The 22,964-nt window shown below is 33.7% G+C and overlaps 2 protein-coding genes across 2 annotated transcripts; one reads left to right on the top strand and one right to left on the bottom strand.

Moving 5' to 3' along the window:
• Positions 1 to 7,688: 7,688 nt before the first annotated feature.
• LOC130814154 (protein transport protein SEC23 E-like) lies at positions 7,689 to 17,204 on the top strand. The gene is made up of 12 exons (XM_057680206.1): positions 7,689 to 8,703; positions 9,264 to 9,437; positions 10,835 to 10,996; positions 12,095 to 12,237; positions 13,009 to 13,084; positions 13,248 to 13,411; positions 13,500 to 13,581; positions 14,390 to 14,467; positions 14,874 to 15,035; positions 15,109 to 15,372; positions 15,598 to 15,702; positions 16,286 to 17,204. Exons 1-12 carry the CDS (start codon positions 7,909 to 7,911, stop codon positions 16,430 to 16,432), a joined length of 2,352 nt encoding a protein of 783 aa, XP_057536189.1. The 5' UTR covers positions 7,689 to 7,908; the 3' UTR covers positions 16,433 to 17,204.
• A 1,705-nt stretch (positions 17,205 to 18,909) lies between these two features.
• On the bottom strand, positions 18,910 to 21,941 carry LOC130814153 (uncharacterized). The gene is made up of 2 exons (XM_057680204.1): positions 21,271 to 21,941; positions 18,910 to 19,849 (listed from the first exon to the last, which is right to left on the bottom strand). The coding sequence occupies exons 1-2, from the start codon at positions 21,337 to 21,339 to the stop codon at positions 19,439 to 19,441; spliced, it is 480 nt and encodes a 159-aa protein (XP_057536187.1). The 5' UTR covers positions 21,340 to 21,941; the 3' UTR covers positions 18,910 to 19,438.
• Between the last annotated feature and the right edge of the window lie 1,023 nt (positions 21,942 to 22,964).

The following is a 22,964-nucleotide window of genomic DNA, read 5'->3' as shown; positions in this document are numbered from 1 at the left end:
AGATGATACATCCGTCCGATGCTGAAGCGTGGTTGACATTTAATGACATGCATCCAGACTTTGCATTGGAGACTCGAAACGTGCGGCTTGGTCTGTGTATAGATGGTTTTAACCCCTTTGGAAGTTCGGGTCAACAGTATTCATCGTGGCCTGTCATTGTCACACCATACAATCTTCCGCCATGGATGTGCATGAAGAAGCCGTATATGTTCTTGACAGTGATTGTCCCTGGGCCGAGTAATCCAAAGCACAACATTGACTTATATCTTCAACCACTAATACAAGAGTTGAATATGTTGTGGGAGGAGGGTATTTGTACATTTGATGTGTCAAGAAAGGAGAATTTCCAACTGCGAGCAGCTTTAATGTGGACGATCAATGACTTTCCAGCTTATTCAATGTTGTTCGGGTGGAGTACTGCGGGCTGATATGCTTGCCCTTACTGCATGGATGATTCACAAGCCTTCTACCTTACGCATAGCAAGAAGATGTGTTGGTTTGATTGTCATAGAAGGTTTTTAGATAGAAGTCATCCCTATAGGAGAAATAGAATAAATTTCAGATCAGGCGAGACGATACACCGGAACATAATAAAGAGGTTAGTAAGTACTCTGCTGGATGGAAGAAGAAGAGCGTATTTTGGGATTTGCCATATTGGAAAACTAACATGATTCGACATAATTTGGATGTTAAGCACATAGAAAAGAATGTTTTTGATAACATTTTCAACACTTTGTTGTGTGTGCCAAGTAAAACAAAGGATCACATCAAGGGTAGACACGATCTGCGTGAACTCGGTATACGTTCAGAATTGCATCCTATTGGTACGTGTACACTCAAACCTTTATATAATTAATAATTAATAATAATCCGTATAACATCTTATTATGATTATATACAGGTACGTCTATTCCTAAAGCTTCCTATACATTAAATGAACAACAGATACGTGCCTTGCTTCAATGGTTGAAGAGTATTAGATTTCCCGATGGTTATGTCTCCAATATGGCAAGGAATATTGACATGGCCAAGCATCAATTGTTCGGTATGAAAAGTCACGACTGTCATGTTTTCATGCAAACGGATATAGATTCCATACAGTACTTCATACATCAAATAAATCTACAGACAATAGTGGAGTGTGCGTCACAGCTGCTAACAACAGTCGGGACGAAGAAGATTTTTACGGGCAACTGCTTGAAATTGTTGAGGTTGAATACCCGGTGATACCTATCAAAAGAGTGACGTTGTTCAAATGTCATTGGTATGACCCAACTACTACTGGAAATAGCCACGGAACAAAAATTCATAAACGATATAAGTTAGTTGACATACATCAGGGTCGCTCGTATCGTTTATATGATTCATTTGTGTTGGCAAGTCAAGCATGTCAAGTATATTATCTTCCATATTCGAGTACAAGACAAAATTTAAAAGATTGGAGAACGGTTTGCAAAGTCAAACAAAATAAATTTGACAAAGAAATAGAACAGGAATCCAAAGATGCTGCTTTCCAAAAAGAAATTAGGGACCATATTGAAATTGAAGAAGATGTTTCCCAAACAATGCGGGATTTGGTGAGTATTTAATTAATTTAGTAGTATTATATTGGATTTTTTTATTATGTTTTGTTTAATTTTAAATCAGTTTTTTTTTATTTCAGGAACAATCAAAAGGTCAAAGACCCACAGCCTATGAAATATTTACACGAACACATGGGGTTTTACAGTTTTTGACAATGAAACAGGGGATTGTTCCCAATGGACCAATAGCAAGTCACAAAAAGTTAACGTAATAATCTATTAAACTTGTTTATTTTTTTTAAAGCATCAATTAATATTTTGTTTATCGATAATTGATTTTTTTGTTTTATTGAAGGATGAATATCGTTCTTTGATGGAGGAGCATCCAAACCGCGACCCAAGTCAAAATTAGTTGGATGTTGTAAATAATATAGAAAGCGGGTCGAAGAAAAAAAAACAAAAAAAGTAAAGAGGTATTTGGAGTTGGGTCCGCCTCTCAAATTATTTATCCTCCTGAGCCAACGGACAAAGATTTGCGAATTCGAAAGCACGGCAAATGGAGTTCAATATATTTTTTTTTTATATATATTTTTATGTTAATATTACACCTAATACATACATACATACATATAAATATATATATATATATATATATATATATATATATATATATATATATATATATATATATATATGCATGCGAATATATAAAAATACACTCTCTCCGATCTTTTAATTTAGTCTCATTTCCTTATTTGTCAAAACCTTTGAATTAGTCCCATTTCTATTTTTGGCAATCCTTTTTTACTTAAATACCCTTAGTTCACAAACGTAATTACGAATTTACCCCCATAAACCCTTAAATACCCTTACTTAAAAATACCCAACTAACACCTTTTACATGGACCCCACACAATTCTTAATATGCGTGCCCAAGGAAATGGGACTAAATTAAAGGATCGGAGGGAGTATATATATAATTATATGTGCGGCGACTTAAGCGACGAACTAGCGACGAATAAAGTAGCCAAAGGCGGGCGACGAAACAGCTATGAACTTTTGGCGAGAAATTTGGTCGCTACATGGTCGCAAAACGTGGCGAGAAGACCGGAAAAAGGCGATGGACATTTCGTCGCTAGGTTGTCGCCTCCTTTCATGAGGAAAAGGCGAGGACATGGCGACCAAGACCGTCTTAGCGACGAACGGAAAGGCCAATAGCTATGAACTCAAACCATTTAGCTATGAACTCAAACCATTTAGCTATCAAATGGCGACGAAAACCGTTGTCGCCATTTTGAACCTTATTTGTAGTGAGAAGAAAACCGAGAGGAGAAGAGAAAAGGGGAAAGAAAAGGAAAACAAAAAACTTATCATTAATGGTGTAGATGGGAGCTTTACATCAATGGCGTGGGTATTCTTGATGAAGATGGAAGCAATTGCAATAGGCCAATAGCTGTCAGCCGCCAACATATTGCTTTTGTCCCTTTCCTTGCTTTATTCTCTTTATTAGGGTTTTTATTTTTGTTTTCATATAATAATTACATTTTAAGTGATAAGCAGTACTATTAGGTTTTGGGCTTTGGGATGCTAATATTTAGAGCCCAATTCTAACCACATATTTTAAAAAATTTCAAAAACAAAACATGTCATTCAATTCTAGTATTTTTTTTTTCTTTTTTCTTTTTCCTTTTTTTAATTTCTTTTCTCTTATTTAATCCCTTGTTTCCATAACTATTTATTTTAATTTAAAGTAATCGATCCCAAATGTACTTCGACCCAATACAAATCGTTCCGCGACCCCTTAAATCTCGAACCAAAATTTTTCGATCTGAACTCGAAATTATTAAATTAGCGAATTTTTCCGATCCCGTTCCGCGACCCGAATCGATCCTGGTAACAATGTGTCCGACAGTTATAAATTTTGATTTTTACAGATTTGACAGTCAGGTTTATACCCGATGGCCATACTAGCTGATATCAAGCATCATAAATCAACGAAACAGAGATGTGCAATTGTTTTTTTGCTGAGATGTTCATCATATATATTTGTTCACATTCATTATCAACACTTAATTCTGTAAATAATATATTTAATGGAATATGTATGTTCCATTATGTCCTTTGTTTTATTTTCTTGATTGTTAAGTTTTGTGTTCTGCATGTTTTTTACTTTTAGATTTGAGGAGTTTCATGTATTTTAAGCAATAATCAATAGTTCTATGATAATTTTAACCAATCCATAAAATTAATCCCTAAAATGTTCTTAGATTGATGGAACACTTCTCTACTCACCGGTTTATAACATATGAAGCATTTTTGTTCCAACATGAGTATTTTTTTACCATCCTTATTGGGGCCAAAGATTTATAATTTGGTTTCGAATTATATTAGAATAAAGTAAAATGACTCATAAAATCATGTGAACTTACTTATGTGAAGTTGTACAAGAGATTTGTTACGAAGGGTCTTTTCTTTGCTAATTTTATAATTAAAATGGGTAAGTTCGGGTACATTTAAAACCCCCTAAACTTCATCCTTGGTGGGAATCACTTAATGGCATTGGGATAATGAAATGGTGTTGACTTATTAGTTCTTTATCTTCATGTGATGTTTGCACCAACACACTTTTGTTGTGCTGATTACATACCTTCAGTCAATGAACTTTACCAAAACCATCTTATAAAATTACGACATTGTATTAATTTAACCCTATACCACCAAGTGCTCTGCCTAGGAGGGGTTAGGAAGGGTCGAATGATGGATTTATGCAAGCTTAACTTTTCAAAGTTGTAATACTAAATCGGTTCTTGATTGCAAACAATATCTACAAGTTTGCTTATATAAGTAAATTTGATTTAAGAAGTCATGTTGGTATGGTTTGTTATCACCCAAGATCAAATAAGAGTTTTTGAAATTAAAATTTACTACATAAAGTTTTCGTTTACCAATAAAAAACTACCTTATATGAATCTTTCTTTTTGATATGTTCAATAGATGTCGGAGTATGGGATATCTATAAACATTATGTTATTCAAAGGTATTTTCTTTAAAATTTTCTCTCTGGCTCTACAATCACTTTTAAATCCTTAGTTCCTGTCAATCGCTTGCTTTCTCCATTTTGTTTACTTATGTTAATTGCTGTGAGCCTTTGACTTTGCTGTCTCTTTCGATCTGCCTAAGTTGAATTAGGATAATGTTGGGAAAATTTTGGGGGGAGGTGTCTGTCTGCATATATTAGTTTTCTGTGATTATTCTTCCACTTTTATTGATAAAACATACTCCCTCTATCCCTTTCAATTTGCATCGGTTTCCATTTTAGTTTGTGTCACTGATTTTGCACCCTTTTCTTTTTTGGTAATGGTCTCACTCTCCTTCTTTTAATCTCATCCACAAACTTATACTCTCTCTTCCTTAACCAATTATTTCTATCATTGACATGTTTTTTTGTCTCATTTTCCAACTCAATATTCTCCTTTTTACTAAATTTCACCTATTTTAAAACTTGTGCAAAATGAGAGACTAAGGAATATTTACTAAAGATTCAAACTCTTAGCATACATCTCCCTCATGTATTGTGTATAACTTGGAATCTGTCACAAAATTTCTTCCAGGTGATTAAGGGATCCCCAGCCGATGCAGCAGGAGTACTTCCTGGTGATATTATAACTCATTGTGATCAGATTTCTCTGTCTGCTCTCCCCTTGCGGTAATATCACCATTTTTTATTCCATGGGCTCCAAAAAGTCTTAAAGCGCATCTTTAGAGTAGTTTACTTCATAAGATGAGTGTTAATATACTTTCATTGGTGGAAACAATTAAACAAAACAACCAAAGTGATTCTTTGATATATGTTGCTACCTTGTGGTTGTTTCGCAGTCTTTCTTAAATAATACTTGTGCTTTTAAAAACACAGTGTGATGGTTGATTGGTTGCCTGGTTGGTGCATAAAATTTGCTCTCAGTTTGTTGAAATTCTTTTTGATAAAGCTGAAAGCACAAAGGATCTTAGTGGTGATAGGGCAAGAGATTATGCAGTTAAAAAGCGGAAAATTGCTGTTGAGGTCAATCTAAATTTTGGTTTCTGTGCAATGGATTTCATATTTTTAAATTATTTGTGTGTTCCATTGTTAAAACCTGGTATTTCAGGTGACTATTAGAAGAGAAAACATTTGTAACTCGGTCAACAAAAGTATCATTGTTCATAGGTTTGATCCACCCGAACATAACGGGTATGTTTATTTTGATTTTTCGCACCAGTTTTTGCGCTTTGTTGGATAGAAATATAAGAAAGAAAGAAAAGGAGAGTTGTAATTTTAGGCTTGTACTTCTCTCTATATTATCAGGGGAATCTAGTCACGGGCCTGCTTAGGCCATGACCCAGATCATTCGATCAAAAACTATTAATCTTGAATATATGTTAACATATAAAAGAAAAATTGCAGTCCGGTTGGTTCAACACACATGTAAACTGTAAAGGGGAGTGTCTGGCCTACTCTATATTATCCTAGATTTAGCAATGCATATTGTGGTGTTTATTCTTCTATTGTCAGGCCTTTTTTCCTCATTGTGTTTAAACTCTTGCTTATTTTAAAGGGGCTTTATTAGTTTCTTGGGCCAAATTTTAATCATCAAATTTAAACCATATACACGCATTTAAAACTAAATTGCCATTATCTTGTCATTGTTAAGCTTGAAGATTGGAGGAGAATTCACTAGGTTGATTGATTATACCAAATAGTTCATTTTTAGTGGAAATATCAAGCTTGTACTTTTACCATTTAAAAATTAAAATGAATCAATCATTAAATCTTACAATTAATCAAATAATAAATCATTAAATAATTCAAAAAATCTGGCATTAAATCTTATAATAAATAATAATATTTACCATATATATTTTATAACACAATCCTAAATTCATTAAATATACTTATGGCAATATAATTAAAATCATAAAATGTGGAAATAAAAATATTCTAAATAATTAACCTATCAAATCAATATTCGATCAAAAATCAAAAATTAAGTTAATTTTGTGACATATGAAAATAAATATTATTTCTTACACTATTATCATCATCATAAACAACCAATATTGAAAATATTACCTTCTTTTTATCATGTCATTAGCACACTATTATTATAAACTATAAAGCAGTCTAAGTAAATAACGTCAATTATAATATTAGCAAATCATCTTTATGTGGAAAATAATAGGAAGGGCTTTATGATTTTAATTTATCTTTTTTTGTTGTTTACTTTACTAGTATTTATTGTGTCTTTTTATAGTGATTTACAAATCATTATAATTAATTAGAAATTTCTGTACTATTACGTACTCCCCACTTCTAGGTGACAAGGTTGTGGAAAGAAAGATGAGTTAATAAGGATAGTCAAATTTTCTAAAAATCAGTTTAACAAGTCATTTCAACATTGATGATCAAAATCATATATATGAATATGATTACAAATTACAATTATTACATTTTTCGATTTACAGTAACTATAATCTATGACTCGTAAATATTAAAATTTACATCGATAATTAATAATTTATGACCTAAATTTTAGGGCTATAATTTATGAATGATTAATACAAATATTTAGATAATCATCTAAAGCTACACCTATGTGGCTACGTCTTGTTCATTGTTTTGACATTATGATTACTTATATAGGAGTATTTCTTTGGTCAAGATATTAGTCTAAAATAAATATTTTTATTTTGTATGTATCTTGTCTTATTTTTTTTATCTTGTCAATTTTATTTTACTTTTTTTCGTATGTCTATCTCGAATTAAAGGACTCTATAGATGCATCCCCTTTAATAATCTTGCATCCATCACCAGACCAGACCCGAATTATAGCCGCTATGATTAATTGATTAATAATAGCCCTTTCAGTTCATACCTATGGTTCTATTTAGTTTTTGCGTTCTATCTAATGCACTAATTCAATTCTAAAATATTTAACTGTGTATAATTAAAAATTATAAAATTTGACATTAATAAAATTTACATTTAAACGAATAAAAAATATTTCATTTAATTATATTTTAGCATTTAGATTAAAAGTAAAATACAAATTGAATTAATAATGTGAAAATCAAATGAAAAATTTTTTGTTGGGAGTATGAAGAATCATATGGAGTATTAAAACATGTCAATTTTGACTTTTCTTTCTACATTTCTACCTTCTTTCTTCACCTTCTCGTCTTTCTCTCCATAATCATCAGTGACCTTCTTCATCTCCATTTCTTCGGGGGGGTCATTTCCCTTACCAGAAAAGAAAAACCCAAAAAATTCGGAAACCCCAGAAAATCCCTTAAGTTTTCACCCAAAAAAACAAAACAAAAAAAATCCCCTCATAAAACCTCAATTTCAACAATGGCGACACCAGAAATGGCGGGAATTCAACCAACATCAACAGATCCAGAAGGGATTGACGGAGTTAGAATGACATGGAATTCATGGCCTCGTACAAAAGTTGAAGCTTCAAAATGTGTGATCCCAATTTCTGCTTCAATTTCTCCGATCCGATCACACCCAGAAATATTAACTCTTCCTTATGCTCCTCTTCGTTGTAAGACTTGCGTTGCTGCCCTGAATCCATTTTGTCGTGTCGATTTCACTGCAAGGATCTGGATCTGTCCTTTTTGTTTTCAACGCAATCATTTTCCTCCTCATTATTCCGGGATTTCGGAAACTAATCTACCTGCAGAGTTATATCCCCAATATACTACCCTAGCGTATTCGCTTTCTGGGTCGAATCAAGACCCACAACATCAGCAACAAAATGTGGCTCCAGTATTTTTGTTTGTTCTTGATACTTGTATGATCGAAGAGGAATTAGGGTTCGTGAAATCAGCGTTGCGAAGGGCAATTGTTTCGTTACCTGATAATGCCCTTGTTGGGTTTATTTCGTTTGGTACTCAGGTGCATGTTCATGAATTAGGGTTCTCTGAGATGAATAAAGTGTATATCTTTAGGGGTTCTAAGGAGATTTCTAAGGATCAGGTGTTGGATCAGCTTGGATTGGGCCTTAGTTCTCGTAGAGGTGGCCCTGGCCCTGTCGGGACTGCGCCTGGATACCTTAAACCTGTTGTGCAAAATGGGTTGCCTGGTTCTGGGGTTAATCGGTTCTTATTGCCGGCTTCAGAGTGCGAGTATTCTCTCAATGCTGTAAGTTTTTTTTGTTGATTTTGACAATGCAGGAGTAATGGATGATTCTATGCCTGACATTTTTAATATGTGATGAATTATGGTGAATTCTTAATCGATTTACTTTGGATCAATTTCACCAATGTACCATTGTGGTTGAATTTTGCTTTAGTGTGAGGATTGATTAGTGTAGGTTATGTTTGTTTTATTAATTGCCATGGTGACTATATAAGAGTCAAATACTAATAGTTTTCGGAATTGATTTGAAGTATTTGATTGATTGCATCTTTTTATGGGAATTTTTATTTTCTTACTGCTATGTGAACTTGGAAAGTAGAATCAGACGAAATTTCTATCCAAGTGCAATCCTTTTTTCACTTCATGGTAGTGTTTTCATGTTAGTTTGTAGTAGAGCATCTGGTATTTGATATGGATGATTGAGGCAACATGAGAAGTACAAGCTGATAATTCTGTGCAGCACAACTAGTTATGTTTTCTGTGTGTTATTGTACAACTAATTATTTGATCACTTACATTGAAGTTTGTAATATACTGTTTTTTGACTGTGCTGTGCATTCTAGTTATTGGATGAACTACAAACAGACCAATGGCCTGTTCAACCTGGAAGTAGAGCCTTGCGATGCACTGGTGTGGCATTGAGTGTGGCTGCAGGGTTGCTTGGTGCTTGTCTGCCCGGAACTGGTGCCCGGATTATTGCTTTGGTGGGTGGCCCTTGCACAGAAGGACCTGGAACGGTATGGTTGCGTCGCAGAGCATCATGTTTTTTTTGTTTTTTTTTTTTGAGATGACATGGTTTATTTAAGTTAATGCTTCTATTTTTTCATTCTTGCTAATTTTGTGGGTAATGCTTTTATGTGTTCTACCATGCTGTATTTGCCTGTTTGATATATTTTCTGAGTCTTGAAGTTATGGAGAGAAAAAAGTGTAACCTAACACTGCCACTGTACTAATGCCAAGAGAGGCAAGGTATTGAATGAAATTTCTAGCAAGCTAGTTTTTGGTTCATGGTTCATTCTGGTTAGGATCATTGTCCTCGTGGACTTAATGAAATCAGAGCATGGTTTAAAAACATCCGTGTGGCTATAACTCGCCGCCTTATATCTACCTAATCAGATGAAGGTGCTATTAAGCATAATCCAAAAATAACTTCAATATGTCTCTAAAATACGTTATAAATGTTAAACTCAGTATTTAATAAATAATCCAACAATAATTTAAACTCAAAATTAAATTAACTTAAAGGTTACCATATCCCCATAACAAAAGTAAATTTATTTGACAAACCTTTATTATTAGTCACAAAGATCAATCAATTCATCTACTATTAATAAAATTCAATACTAAAGTAAAGCTATTAAAAATCCATAAATAAAATGCTGTGTATTGCATCACTTCGATATATCTTTAGTTTTAAGAGGCTTGAGGCGCAAAAGGTCTTTTTTTCGAGGCAAAGGCGCAAACTTTACGTATGCGAGGCACCCGATTTCGCTAAAGGATCCGAAGTCAATTTTAAAACATATTGAACGACATGAAATTCTGATTATTACAACACACAAGTTAGATAAACACTACTTTAGCATATGAAGTTATAAAATAATATAGTTATTAGTTGAGAAGGATCCAAAGGGTATGAAGATGTAGTAGGAGTTGATGAAATTACCCTTCAAATGAAGGTTTTTTCTTTTTCCTCTTTTAAATTCAATTAAACTATATTTTAAAGTGTAATCCGGTAAATCAAACAAAGGCAAGTATTTTAGTACCTAAAACATAAAAAAGCATAAACAAAAGGTAACACGCAACTGCGCTGCACCTCCGAGGCTTTTTTTGGTTGCCTTGGTGCACCTGTCCTCAGTAAAATGTAGGTTTGTTAGTTTGCTTTCTTCCTTTGGTCTACAATAGCAATAACGCTAATTCCTTGCTCCGACGCTCGAGTTATCTTGAATGAAAATTTGGGTCACCGGGATTAAAAAATGACTACTTGTGGTGTCCTCTTGAGATCATGTAGGCACTTCCCTAAGAAAGTTTTTGATTGATCTAATTGCTAAGACCTGTATAATGGTGGTTATTATGGTACAATTTCATGTTTTGTCATTTATCTTAAATATGTTTATTTTTCATGTTTCTTTGGCAGATTGTTTCCAAAGACTTGTCAGATCCTGTACGTTCCCACAAGGATCTTGATAAAGATGCGGCACCCTTTTTCCAAAAAGCAGTAAAATTTTATGATAATTTAGGAAAACAGCTTGTTAACCAGGGCCATGTTTTGGACCTCTATGCATCAGCACTTGATCAGGTTTGTCTTCATGTGTTAAATCTTGTAGTTGCGCCATAATTTTTCTTCACTTCATTGGATTTATTTGGCTAACTACATTGCCAATATATAATATGTGGTCATAACTTATCGCAAAGCATTTATGTTGCTATTTTAATCGAGTGGAGCATGTTGTGTCTACTGTCTATATATTTGCTACCATGTTTTGGACCTCTATGCATCGGCACTTGTTCAGGTTTGTTATCATGTGTAAAAAGTTAAAACTTGTAGTTGTGCCAAATTTTTTTCTTCACTTCATTGGTTTTATTTGGCCAATTATATTGCCAATATATGATATGTGGTTATAACTTATCGCAAAGCATTTATTTTGCTATTTTAATTGAGTGGAGCATGTTGTTTCTACTGTCTATATTTTCTATTGGGAGTGTTTGATATATTAGCTTGTTGGACAATTTGGCTCATTTTAGTACAAATAGATGGTTAGGTGGTCATGTGTTTGGTAAATTTCTTAGTTGAAATTTGAAACAACTTATTTTTATGAATTAGGTGGTCATAACCACCAGCATGTTCAAAAGCGTGTAAATCAGCTGGTTTTATATTTTGAAATCAGCTTATCAGCTAAGTCCTTTGTCAAACACTTCCATTGTCCTGTCATTCCATTGTAGTCCTAGACTAAGCTCTTCAACATGTCACCATTTTGAGGGCATACATAATGTTCTTTGTCCTGTAGACCTGTAGTTCTTATTATATACATTGACTGAAGAACATATTTCTATCCTATTCGTCTACTAACTGTTATATAATGCATTATGAGATTAGAGTATTAGACACATAGATTTGTTTTGCTGATATCATGTAGGTTGTTTGTCATCAAGTAAATCAATTAGGCTATGAGTATCTCAATATTATGTTTTCTTTTGTTGTTTGTCACGAAGCGATCAAAAAATGTTAATATCTTACAGAAAATCATATGTTCCCGATCATAATGGTCTTTTGTCTGCACAAACTATATTGCTCGACTTTGTAGAAATGGATGAATTTTAGCTTCTAGAATTGATTTCTGTGCAAGTGTTATAATTATTTGTGATTTGTTCATTAATTGTCTCACAATATTTGAAGGTTGGAGTGGCAGAGATGAAGGTTGCTGTGGAAAAAACTGGTGGTCTCGTTGTGTTATCAGAGAGTTTTGGTCATTCTGTGTTCAAAGATTCCTTCAAGCGCCTGTTTGAGGGAGGAGAAAAGTCACTTGGTTTGTGCTTTAAGTAAGTGTTTCTATTTGAAGGGAAAGCAATCATGTTTTGTTAGTTGGTTTTTGCCCCTGTGTCTTTGTGTTGGTTTTCTATTTGTGCTACATTTTTCCAGGAACTCTTGCATGAAAATTATCTATATTCTTGTCGATTGTTTTGAACTAAAAATATTTGACTTCTTTTTGCAACATAATAACTGCTAATCACTATTACTTGTGAAGTGCGAGAAGTTGTGATCGTGAACTTCCATGTATTCTAGAAGTTGTGGTATGTACTAGGATTTCATGTCTATTAGTTCCATGTTTTAATAAAACAAAAGAACAATGCTGAAGCTTCTCCCAAGATATGGGGCCAGCTACATAACTTAATAAATCAAGTAATTAATATAAGAGATCGACTACAACAATCCACCTTTTTCATTCATAGCTATCCACCACTATATTTTCTTATGGACCATTTATGATAGAACAGGGGTTGTCGTTGTAAACACGCTGAGCAAGGGTTGTGTTTCCGAACTCCATAGTCCATAGTTATGCCTTCTAGATGTTCTTATGTTTTGGTTCTAGAGTTTGCTGTTTGCACTTTTGCTTTTTTCCTGTTTTTAAATTCTAAATATGGTTTCTCATGACCAGAGGTCAAATTTTTTTATATATGCTTTTGCTGACTGTGTGTTATGTGCCACGTGTTTTGTAAGGTCCATACTATTGTGTGCAACATTACAATTTTTGTTGTAAAGCTTATTTGTGAGTTTTTCCTGATCCCTAATATATACTTTTCATGTTCTAGTGGCACATTTGAGGTCTATTGTTCTAAGGATATTAAAATTCAAGGCGTTATTGGACCTTGCACATCTCTAGAAAAGGTTTGGCTTTGCACTCTTTTATTATGCTATCGATTTACGTTTCTGAAGGATTTCATTTTTCCATGAATGTTACAGAAGTTTTCCCTCAAGGTAATCACGGCTGTTTGCAGACTAGAATCCACGATGTGACCTCACCTAACATTGATTTTTCTGATCCTTGCAGAAAGGAGTTGCAGTTGCTGATACAGTCATTGGACAGGGCAATACAGTGGCATGGAAGTTGTGTAGTCTCGATAAAAATACTAATTTGACTGTCTTCTTTGATATTTCATCTGGTGAACGAGCAAATCCTCCAGGATCACAATTGTATTTGCAGTTTTTGACCAGGTTATCGATTTTCCGGATAAAACATTCACACTTGTCGCTTGTTTTCAAATTTTGCCCAAAAAATATCTGATTGTTATCTTTTTGACAGCTATCAAAGTCCAGATGGTCAATCAATGCTTCGGATAACAACTGTCTGCAGAAACTGGGTTGAAAGCGTTGTTGTTTCAGAGGTGTGTTTGAGAGTACTGTTTTCTTGATTTTTCATCTTAGAAATTTTAGTGTTTAGCATCTTTATCCCCGTGTATTTTTAATTCAAATTTTATAAAGCTATGTTAGGGAATAATGATTTCATTTGAAAATTTAGTATCGACTCAAAATTAGTGTTTAGCAAATCAAAAAAAATTCAATTTTGTATTTGAGCCAAATCCACCATTGTTTAAATGTAGTTAAAGTTGAAAATTTGAGAATGACTTTCAAAACCTTGTTATTCTCAGATTTTTCATTTATGATTTCATAATTGAAATCTACAATTTGAAATGAGATACTTGTTCTTAAACATAATCTTTGTATACCCTTTTCTTGAATTTTTCCAAGGATCGTTAAAATCTGAGAACACGGTCAGTTAATGCTTTCATTTTGTTTGTAGTTTGCAATCTCCTTGAATTTCTCCGTTTCCTCATATTCCACTTAATGTGTAAAGAGCACTTTGGTAGATGATAGATGATTTGGTTGGTAGAGTAATTTTATTCCATTTAGTCCATTCTAGAGTAGGATGCTGCTCTTTACTTTGAATGTTCAATTATCTTTCCTGGCTACTACTTGAACATGTGGATGTGATATTTCTGTGAGTTCTCAGCATTTTAACTATTCCAGAGTGTTGCTATTTTGTTCTTGTTCAAACAATGGTAGTTTCTCGTTCATTAAAAAATTGTGAACTTGAGCAACTTTCTATATCTGTTGATCTCTTCTGTCATCTTTCTTTCAGGCTGAATTTTGAAATGTAAGAAACAATTTTGAGGCTTGACATTCTCCTTGCAGGAACTTGTACAAGGCTTTGATCAAGAAACGGCTGCTGTGGTAATGGCTAGATTATGTTCTCATAAGATGGAAATGGAGGTAATCGTTGTATTTCCCAGTTTTTAATGTGTTCTGCTTATACTAATGTTTCTTCCATTTCTTTATATCTTTATTTTATTATATTACTCCCTCCGTCGTCCCCTTGAGACTACCCTACCTTCTATTTTAGTCCATCCCATTGAATTTGCCTCATTACTATTTTTTTTTCCTCAATATTATTCCTCCAATCAACTCACAAAAGGACAAGAATATAACCTATCCAATTCAATATCTTAATCTCCCCACTATGGATCAAACTCAGGAGGACAGATGAGTATTCTTTGATTTTTATCTTACTTTAGCAAAAATTTCTAAATTATGAATAGCTATAACTCCATAGTGTTCATGAAGTCAATTTTCTTTTTAGTTTCTATTTCTGTGTAGGTTTAATGTTACCTTCTTGCAGGAAGGATTTGATGCTACGCGATGGCTGGATCGGAATTTAATTCGCCTTTGCTCCAAATTTGGCGACTACCGGAAAGATGATCCATCATCATTTACATTAAATCCTTGCTTTTCCTTGTTTCCCCAGTTTATGTTTAACCTTAGACGGTCACAGTTTGTGCAGGTACTATACTGGCTGTTGGTTGCTTTCTTAAAATAAGTTAAGAAACGTTTTAATTAAATGTTATTTGTTACAGGTTTTTAACAATAGTCCTGATGAAACTGCTTATTTCCGCATGTTGCTGAACCGTGAGAACATTACTAATGCAGCTGTGATGATCCAGCCATCCCTTATATCTTACTCCTTCAATGCTCCGCCAACTCCAGCATTGTTAGACGTGGCATCCATTGCCGCTGATCGCATACTTTTGTTGGATGCCTATTTTAGTGTGGTTATATTCCATGGAATGACTATTGCTCAATGGCGTAACATGGGCTATCAGAATCAACCTGAGCACCAGGTTTGTCTTTAATAGAATGATAGTGGTCTTTTCCGGTGTAATTTTGCATGTAATCTGGATAAACAGGCACAGTTTGTTTTTTAGTGCATTGGTCTTAATTTGATCAATGTGTTGGTCCTGTTGGATAGGGGACCTAGATTTTGTGCAAGGGCTTTCTTTTATTTTGTTCAACTTGTTATATTCTTTTGCCCACTCTTGATAATTTTTTGGTCTTTGACTTTTCAGGCCTTCAAAGAATTATTAGAAGCTCCGAATCAGGATGCCCAGTTAATCATCCATGATCGTTTCCCTGTCCCCAGATTGGTTGTTTGTGATCAACATGGTTCTCAGGTTAGTACATTTCTTTGGTCGTCTCTTGCCGTTTCACTGTTGTGAATTGGTCTTTGCATGCGAACCGTGACTAATATAAAATGGATGGCAAGTAGCTCTTGCCTCAAACAAACTTGATGAGAGATGTTGGAAGACATGTTCTTCTCGTTCCAGTCAGTACGTGTTTTGCTCGAATAAATATTCCGTTTGATATACTATTTAAATGTCCTAATATGATGGTTTAGGACTTTGGAATGGATGACTTCACAAACTAATTAGTTTTTAAAACGTGTAAAATTTTTGCAAATGTTGAGAAAAAGATAAAAGTGAATCGTTTGAGATGGTTTAGGCATGCGTGAAGACGGTGTATTAGCAAACCAGTAAGAAAGAAAGTTGGAAAGAGAGATCCTTTCAAGTTTTCCTTTAATTAATAACAGTTGTCCGTAATTGTACGTTTACATGTAATAAGTAGTTGTATTATACATGCCTTGTTTTTTAATCTCGTACTCATTCATGGGGTTTAATTATATTTATTCGTACTCATTCATGGGGTTTAATTATATTTATTTAACTGTTACTGACTTGTATATTCAATGGTGAACAGGCTAGATTTCTATTGGCAAAGCTGAACCCATCAGCAACGTACAACAACGTCAATGAAATGGCAGCTGTCTCTGATGTAATTTTCACAGATGATGTCAGTTTACAAGTGTTCTTCGAGCATCTTCAAAGATTGGCGGTGCAATCTTGATGACAGGACCGTTATACAAGTGTAGAGTCGTGAGTTTCTCTGGGTTCTAAGAATGCCTTTCTACTATTCCCCTCAGGTAAAGATAACTGTGGACATACATAATTCTTTTTATCTTTTGAGGGGCTAATTGCTAGGCATTTAGACGGTTGTGACATAAAAAACAAGAGATCCCATCTGAATTTATAAGTTATACAGAAAGTACGCTCAATCAATACCGTGAGAATATCAGTTTGAGGCTGCTGATTTTAGTCGGAATATATTTACCCTCCTCTTTTGTAATCATCACAGGCTAAGAGTATGTTTCTTAAAAATCTTTTTTGTTTTTTCTAATTTTGTTATGTTGAATTGTTCGCCATTTCTGTAGTGTTTTTGGTAGCTTAGGAACTGTTCTTGTGTCTATCTCACTTTCATCCGAATGGATTCGAAATTGTAGAATATACTTTTTGGTTTGAATTGTTGGGACATATTTCCATAATATTTGGTACAGTGAGAACTAGGATGGTTTTCTTCAAGTCTAAAGAATTTGTATATTTGGCATTATTTTTGCTAATTTGCTTTAAATGTTTTGCAAATTTGCCATTCTTTTATCTTGGTCATATAGAATAGCCATATAGGAAGTGCTAATTAGTACTCCTAATTATCAATAAGTGGAAGTGTAAGAAATTGTAATTCCTAGGAATTTAGGCTTTCTATGGTTTTTGTTTATTTGAAAAATTAAATTATTAACTTTATAGGAATTTTAAATTCTTATGTGTAAATAAACGACACCTAATAGTTACCCCATCTTATATTCTTGATGTTTCATACTATCACATATACAATATTATTAAGCAAGTTTAGTATGAGATCGTGTTATAACTATTTGAATATTTTAAGATTATTTTAGTGACCACTTAAATGTTATAAGTGATTATTTTACGATATTTTGAGCATTTGTGACTAAGTAGTTATATATAAAATTGTTATTACGTGCTTCCTTCAAAGTAATAGTTTAATTTTAACTATCTATAATATTAGGACAAAACTAATTAAGATTTGATTCAACTATAATATCTTAATTACTTTAATACCTTGAATTATGTATTAATCCTTTATTTTGTGTTTCTTTCAAAACAATAGTCTAAATTTCAATATCTATACTTATATTTTAAGTAAGACTTATACATATTATGACAAATTAAATAAAATCTACTTCGATTATAATTTTTTTTGGGTTTATAGAAAAATAATAAAAGAATTTGAATGATTTTTGTTTGATCTCATTCATAACTTTTTAACTTTATTAATTTTATTTTAATATTGTCGCTAAATATTAAAGTATTTCACTTGATTCATTATAAAAGAAGTCCTAATTGATAAGTTGATTGAAAAGCTAATTTTGATTTAGAAATATTATAATTCAAAAATAGATCACAGAATTGCTGCCTTCTTTATTAAATGACTAATTCATAGAGTATATACACGTAGTTAGGCTTTGCCTTTCTTTTCGAATCACCTTACAAAGATGATGATGTATGCTATCATCTCTTCAACTTGGAATTCATCCATACGTATCATATAATATTATACTTCATCCCTTTTATTATATTTACAACTAATATTACCTGACAATATACTATATGAGACAAATATTTTAAAACACAGATAATATTATATTTTTACAGACTTCATTACAAACATCAATCAACTATTCCTTTATTCATATTTTTGTAATGAATGAATTATGGCCTAAATATATAAAAATTTTGCAAATTACAACTTTAATGTTTATTTTTTTCAAATTACGGCCATCAAAGTTTATTGTGTGATTGCACATAAACTTAAACTTAACTTAAACTTCCGATCACTAAAATGGTCGAAATTATGTGATTGCACATAAATGTTATGAAATTAATATTTTAATCGTTGTAATTCACAAAAATATTAACATTGAGGCTTTAATTCGCACAAGTGTCAAAACTATAAGATCGTAGTCGCAAACTATTCTTTGTAAAAACAACTAATAGTAGCCTTTTATTACACGAATATTAAATTTCAATTTTTACATAGAATTTATGATTTTAGTTAACAAAAAATTTGTTTTCTATTACTCATGATAGCAAAGATTTTTTTCTAATATTGAATTGCAATTGTATTACTCTACTGGATAAATTTATAATACAATTGATCCGAGCACGCTATTAGGTATTAAAAATAACAATTATACCAAATTTCCTCAGTTCCCTTGCGGTTTTGATTTCATATAGAGCGTTGGAAATTCTCGAGTGTTACAGGTGGTTACCAGAGCCACTAGTTTTTATTTTAAACGCTTCGTGTTTTCTTTAATGATCCATTTTATAGTTACTATTTTGAGTGTATGGATAGACTTGGGTAGATTTGGGTTAGGTGCATTTTATATATCAGCTATTCTTATGAGAGACCGTCTCTCAGAGACACGACTTCAAAACATAAAGCCCACATTCTTATTTTCTCTTTAAGTTGTTTTAATTGGGCTATTTAGCCCATATATGTAATGTAACTCTCGTAGAGATCGTCTCTCACAATAATTTGTATTTAAATATTCATGCATATTGACTATTATTGCACATGCAATTTTCATGAGTATGCATACGCTCTTTGCCATCAATTTCAATAATTTTGTGATGCATTTGTTGTGGCTTAACAGATAACATGTTCACAAGTACCATTAATATTAATCAAGGCAAAAAAATGAAAATTAAAGAAAGTAATAATTACCTAAAAAGAAAACCATAATTTTATTGATAATAATAGTTGGTTTACATAAACTTCATATGAGGAAACTTTCCAAGGCTAACCTCCAAACAATTCATAAAACGGAGGGCAATTCTTTTCATCCTCAACAAAAACAAACTCAATTATTAGCAAAAGGCAAAACCCAAAACCTTCAATCTTTGCTACACCAAATCAAATTCATAAATCCTATCAAAGAAATTAACCCAAATTAGAAACCCTAATTTATGATAGACACCCATAATTATTCACAATTTAATCCATCCTCTGTTTTCCTCTGTTTTCAAAGGTGTTCATAGTCAACCCAGATGGTTGAAGTTTTTCATTGGGACCAATGGGACCGGAAGAGGTGTCGTTTTTACAGCAATGAAACGGTGGCGTTTCAACACCAATAGCAGCACTAAGATAGCAAACGTCATAAGTTCTATGGTTTTGAATACTACTTCCACCACCAGAAGAAGAACAAGAAGCACCATCATCTCCAAAATTATGAAACTCAACTCTATAACCGTATAAAAAACCCAAATCATTATTAACATTTGAATTTAAACTCAATGACATCAAATTGCTTTCATTTTCTTCCTCTTCCAACATTTCTAAATTCCTTTGAAGAATCACGGTAGAAGAATTCTTTATCCTTCTTCTCCGAATACGACGAGATTGTGTCTGAATAACCCAGAAAAAGGCCGAGTTAGACTCAGTCATAATCGATGAAAAATTAATTTTGCTTGTAACAGCGAGACGATGACGGTGATGATTTTGGTCAAAACTAAGGAAAAAATTCTTGCGTTCGAAAAAGATAGTGATTAGGTGAGGTGAAATCTTGAGTTTCTCACTAATTAAAGATTGAAATGATTTGAAAGTGAGTGATGGGGTGATAGGGATATTACCCATATCGAGTTCTGTTTCACCATTGAAGAATGTTACCGAGAAAAGAGAAGATTGCTCGTTCTCCATCATCATCAACTTTAGATTTTCAGAAATGGAAAATCTTTGAGAAGGGATTAAGAAAAAAAGTGAGGAGATTTGAGGGTTTAAATAACACAATCCTTAAACATCACCATCCTTTTTATTTTATCGTCATCTCTATTTAAATGAAATAACGATATTGCCACTGAACTATAATAATAATAATAATAACAATACTAATAATAATAATAATAACACAAAATTATAAATAACTACCTAATCTATACCTTTTTGTAAAAAACTATCTTATGTAAAAATTTTTGCAAAAAACTACCTTATATAATACAATTCTTCGCAAAACACTAGCTTATAACGGTTTTTAGTCTTTGATCGTTAAGTTTAACCCTTGACCCTCACGTGACAGTCACGTGATTCTTGCATCAGCCAGAAAACGGGCCTTAACCGCAGTAAACCCAACTGACCCGCGTTCCCTTCCTCTTCCTCTTCCCTTCCCTTTCCCTCTTCCATTTTCCTTGCTTAAAACAGTAAAAGCCTTATGGAGGTCAATTGTTCTATCTACTGAAGCTATTCAAGCAGTTCAATCCCTCAAACTTGCCAAATCTCGGTCTAATTTACATCAAGTTCTGAATACCAGACTTACTCGTCTTTTGAAAGCTGATTTATTGGATACTTTGACTGAACTTCAGAGACAAAATCAATTGGATTTAGCCCTTAAGGTCTACCATTCCTCTCTCTCACTTTTCTTCCTTATTTCTCTCATCTTTATGGTTTTCCCTCTTTTGGAATTTAGACAATTTGTTCTTAACTATGGGAAATCATTGTTGTTAAAAGCTGTGTTTAGAATTGATGGAAATGTTGCTTATTAAGGAACGAACTTAGGCCCGTTTTCTGCGAGATTGATTGCTTATGAGATAGCTTATGTTAGACAAATAGATGGGTATTTGCTATTTAGAAGTAATTAATGGAGTAATTAGTATTGAACAAGGAAATTATGACAATCATTTTGACTAGTCGAAATTTATACCTCTGAATCTCTGATATAATCAAGTTAACCGCAAAATTGCTGCTGCCCGGTACATATAGAGTCCCAACAAAGTGGGAGGCAGGGGAAGGATCCCACTACAAAGGTGTTAGATGTTAGTGTAGGCAAACCTTACCTCTATGGCTCTATTGCAAGAATCACGTGACTTGTCAATTTTGAAGCAAGAAGCAGAACTTGCAGCCATGGAAGCTTCATCAAATGAAGAAGAAGGTCTCTTTTAAGGATCACATGAGGGTCAAGGGTTAAGATGACTAGTCGGATTCGGTCATGGATTGCCAAGAACTTTTCCTATACCGCCAGACTTCAATTGGTCAACTCGGTCCTCATGAGCATATCTAACTACTAAAGTCAAACAGTTATTCTGCCCAATAGAGTCATAGACCAGATCAATGTTGTGTGTCGCTCATACCTTTGGCACGGGGAAACAAACAACAGACCTCTAGGGAATATAAACTAAGAGAAGGTCTGTAGGCCTAAAAAGGAAGGAGGGCTCGGAATCCGGATTCTACAAGTTTGGAACTTAGCAGCTGTAGGCAAAATAGCTTGGCATATTAGCATAATGCAAGATTCCCTTTGGATGAAATGGCTACATGAGGTGTATATGAAACGTGGGAGATGGGATCTATTTAATGCACCCATCACTGCCAGTTGGGTGATCAAAAAGCTGTGTGGGGTAAAGGAAACTCTGAAGGATTGGATGCAAAGCCCGAAATATTCCATCTATGTCGTCTACAAAGATCTAATGGGGACCACATATAAAGTATACTGGGCCACTGCAGTGTGGAATCGAGCTGTCATACCCAGAAGCCGCTTTGTGGTCTGGCTCGCCTACCATGAACGACTCAAAACAAAACAACGTCTCAAAAGCATGGGGGTGGTGGAGGATGATTTGTGCCCCATTTGTGGAACACAACCCGAAACGACTGAACATCTCTTCTTCAAATGCAACTTCAGCACTCAATGCACGCAAGCACTTGCACATTGGATGGGCGTAAATTAGAGCATTGGGGATATGAAAGATATACTTCGAAAACGTCGTCTACCCAAGGCAAAATCGCGACTTATAACTGCAATCTTCTGCAACCTTGTTTATGCTATCTGGAAGGTTCGAAACGATGCGGTATGGCAGAAGAAGGTAATGACAGTAGGGAGGGTGATAGACACCATCAAAGCTGACTCGAAAAACATATTTGCCTCTCTATCTCCAAACGGGGCCACTGCACTCTGGTTGAGGAACATGTAGTTAAGCTTATCTGTTATCTTGGCTTAACTTGTCGTTTTGCTTGTTCGTTTTGTCGTAGTTGCTTAAGCCAAGTTCTTGTAATGTCGTGCGTGGTTTTTTTGAGATACCCCGACTTCTCTCGTGCACATGAAGAGAGAGGTGGGGAAACTCTTCCTGGAAGGTAGGCCCTACTTTCACACTGATGCAATCGATGGGAAGAATCCTGGATATCTGGGTTTATACCCTGATTGTAAAGTTTTTTGTTTTGTGTTAATAGAAAATCGTTTGACAAAAAAAAAATATTAAAAACAATATTTAAAAAAAATTTAAAAAATAAAAATTTAAGGGGTGAGTCGCACAAAACCCGCGACTCGGCAGCTGCTCAGTCGCACGTTTTGTGCGTCTAAGCCGTGGCCGAATCGCGGGTTTTGTGCGACTCACCCCTTTAAATTTTTATTTTTTTTAAATATTATTATTATTATTATTATTATTATTATTAGGGATATTATCAATGGTACCCCTGTATTATAGCAAAATATCAATGGTACCCCCAACTATATGCTAATTGCAACCGTGACACTATTTTA

Source organism: Amaranthus tricolor, chromosome 5 (genome assembly GCF_026212465.1).
Source record: "Amaranthus tricolor cultivar Red isolate AtriRed21 chromosome 5, ASM2621246v1, whole genome shotgun sequence".
In the NCBI taxonomy this organism is placed as follows: Eukaryota; Viridiplantae; Streptophyta; class Magnoliopsida; order Caryophyllales; family Amaranthaceae; genus Amaranthus; species Amaranthus tricolor.
Note: the sequence above shows the minus strand (reverse complement) of the source record. Positions and strands in the feature narration are given on the sequence as shown.

What these genes read in the sequence shown, in the direction of transcription:
- LOC130814153 (XM_057680204.1), bottom strand. Translation starts at nt 21,339, where the DNA reads ATGGCTGCAAGTTCTGCTTCTTGCTTCAAAATTGACAAGTCACGTGAT. An exon ending in CTTGCAATAGAGCCATAGAG is followed by an intron (nt 19,850 to 21,270) that starts GTAAGGTTTGCC and finishes TGGGTTATTCAG; the next exon opens with ACACAATCTCGTCGTATTCG.
- LOC130814154 (XM_057680206.1), top strand. Translation starts at nt 7,909, where the DNA reads ATGGCGACACCAGAAATGGCGGGAATTCAACCAACATCAACAGATCCA. An exon ending in AAAGCGTTGTTGTTTCAGAG is followed by an intron (nt 13,582 to 14,389) that starts GTGTGTTTGAGA and finishes TTCTCCTTGCAG; the next exon opens with GAACTTGTACAAGGCTTTGA. An exon ending in GTGATCAACATGGTTCTCAG is followed by an intron (nt 15,703 to 16,285) that starts GTTAGTACATTT and finishes AATGGTGAACAG; the next exon opens with GCTAGATTTCTATTGGCAAA.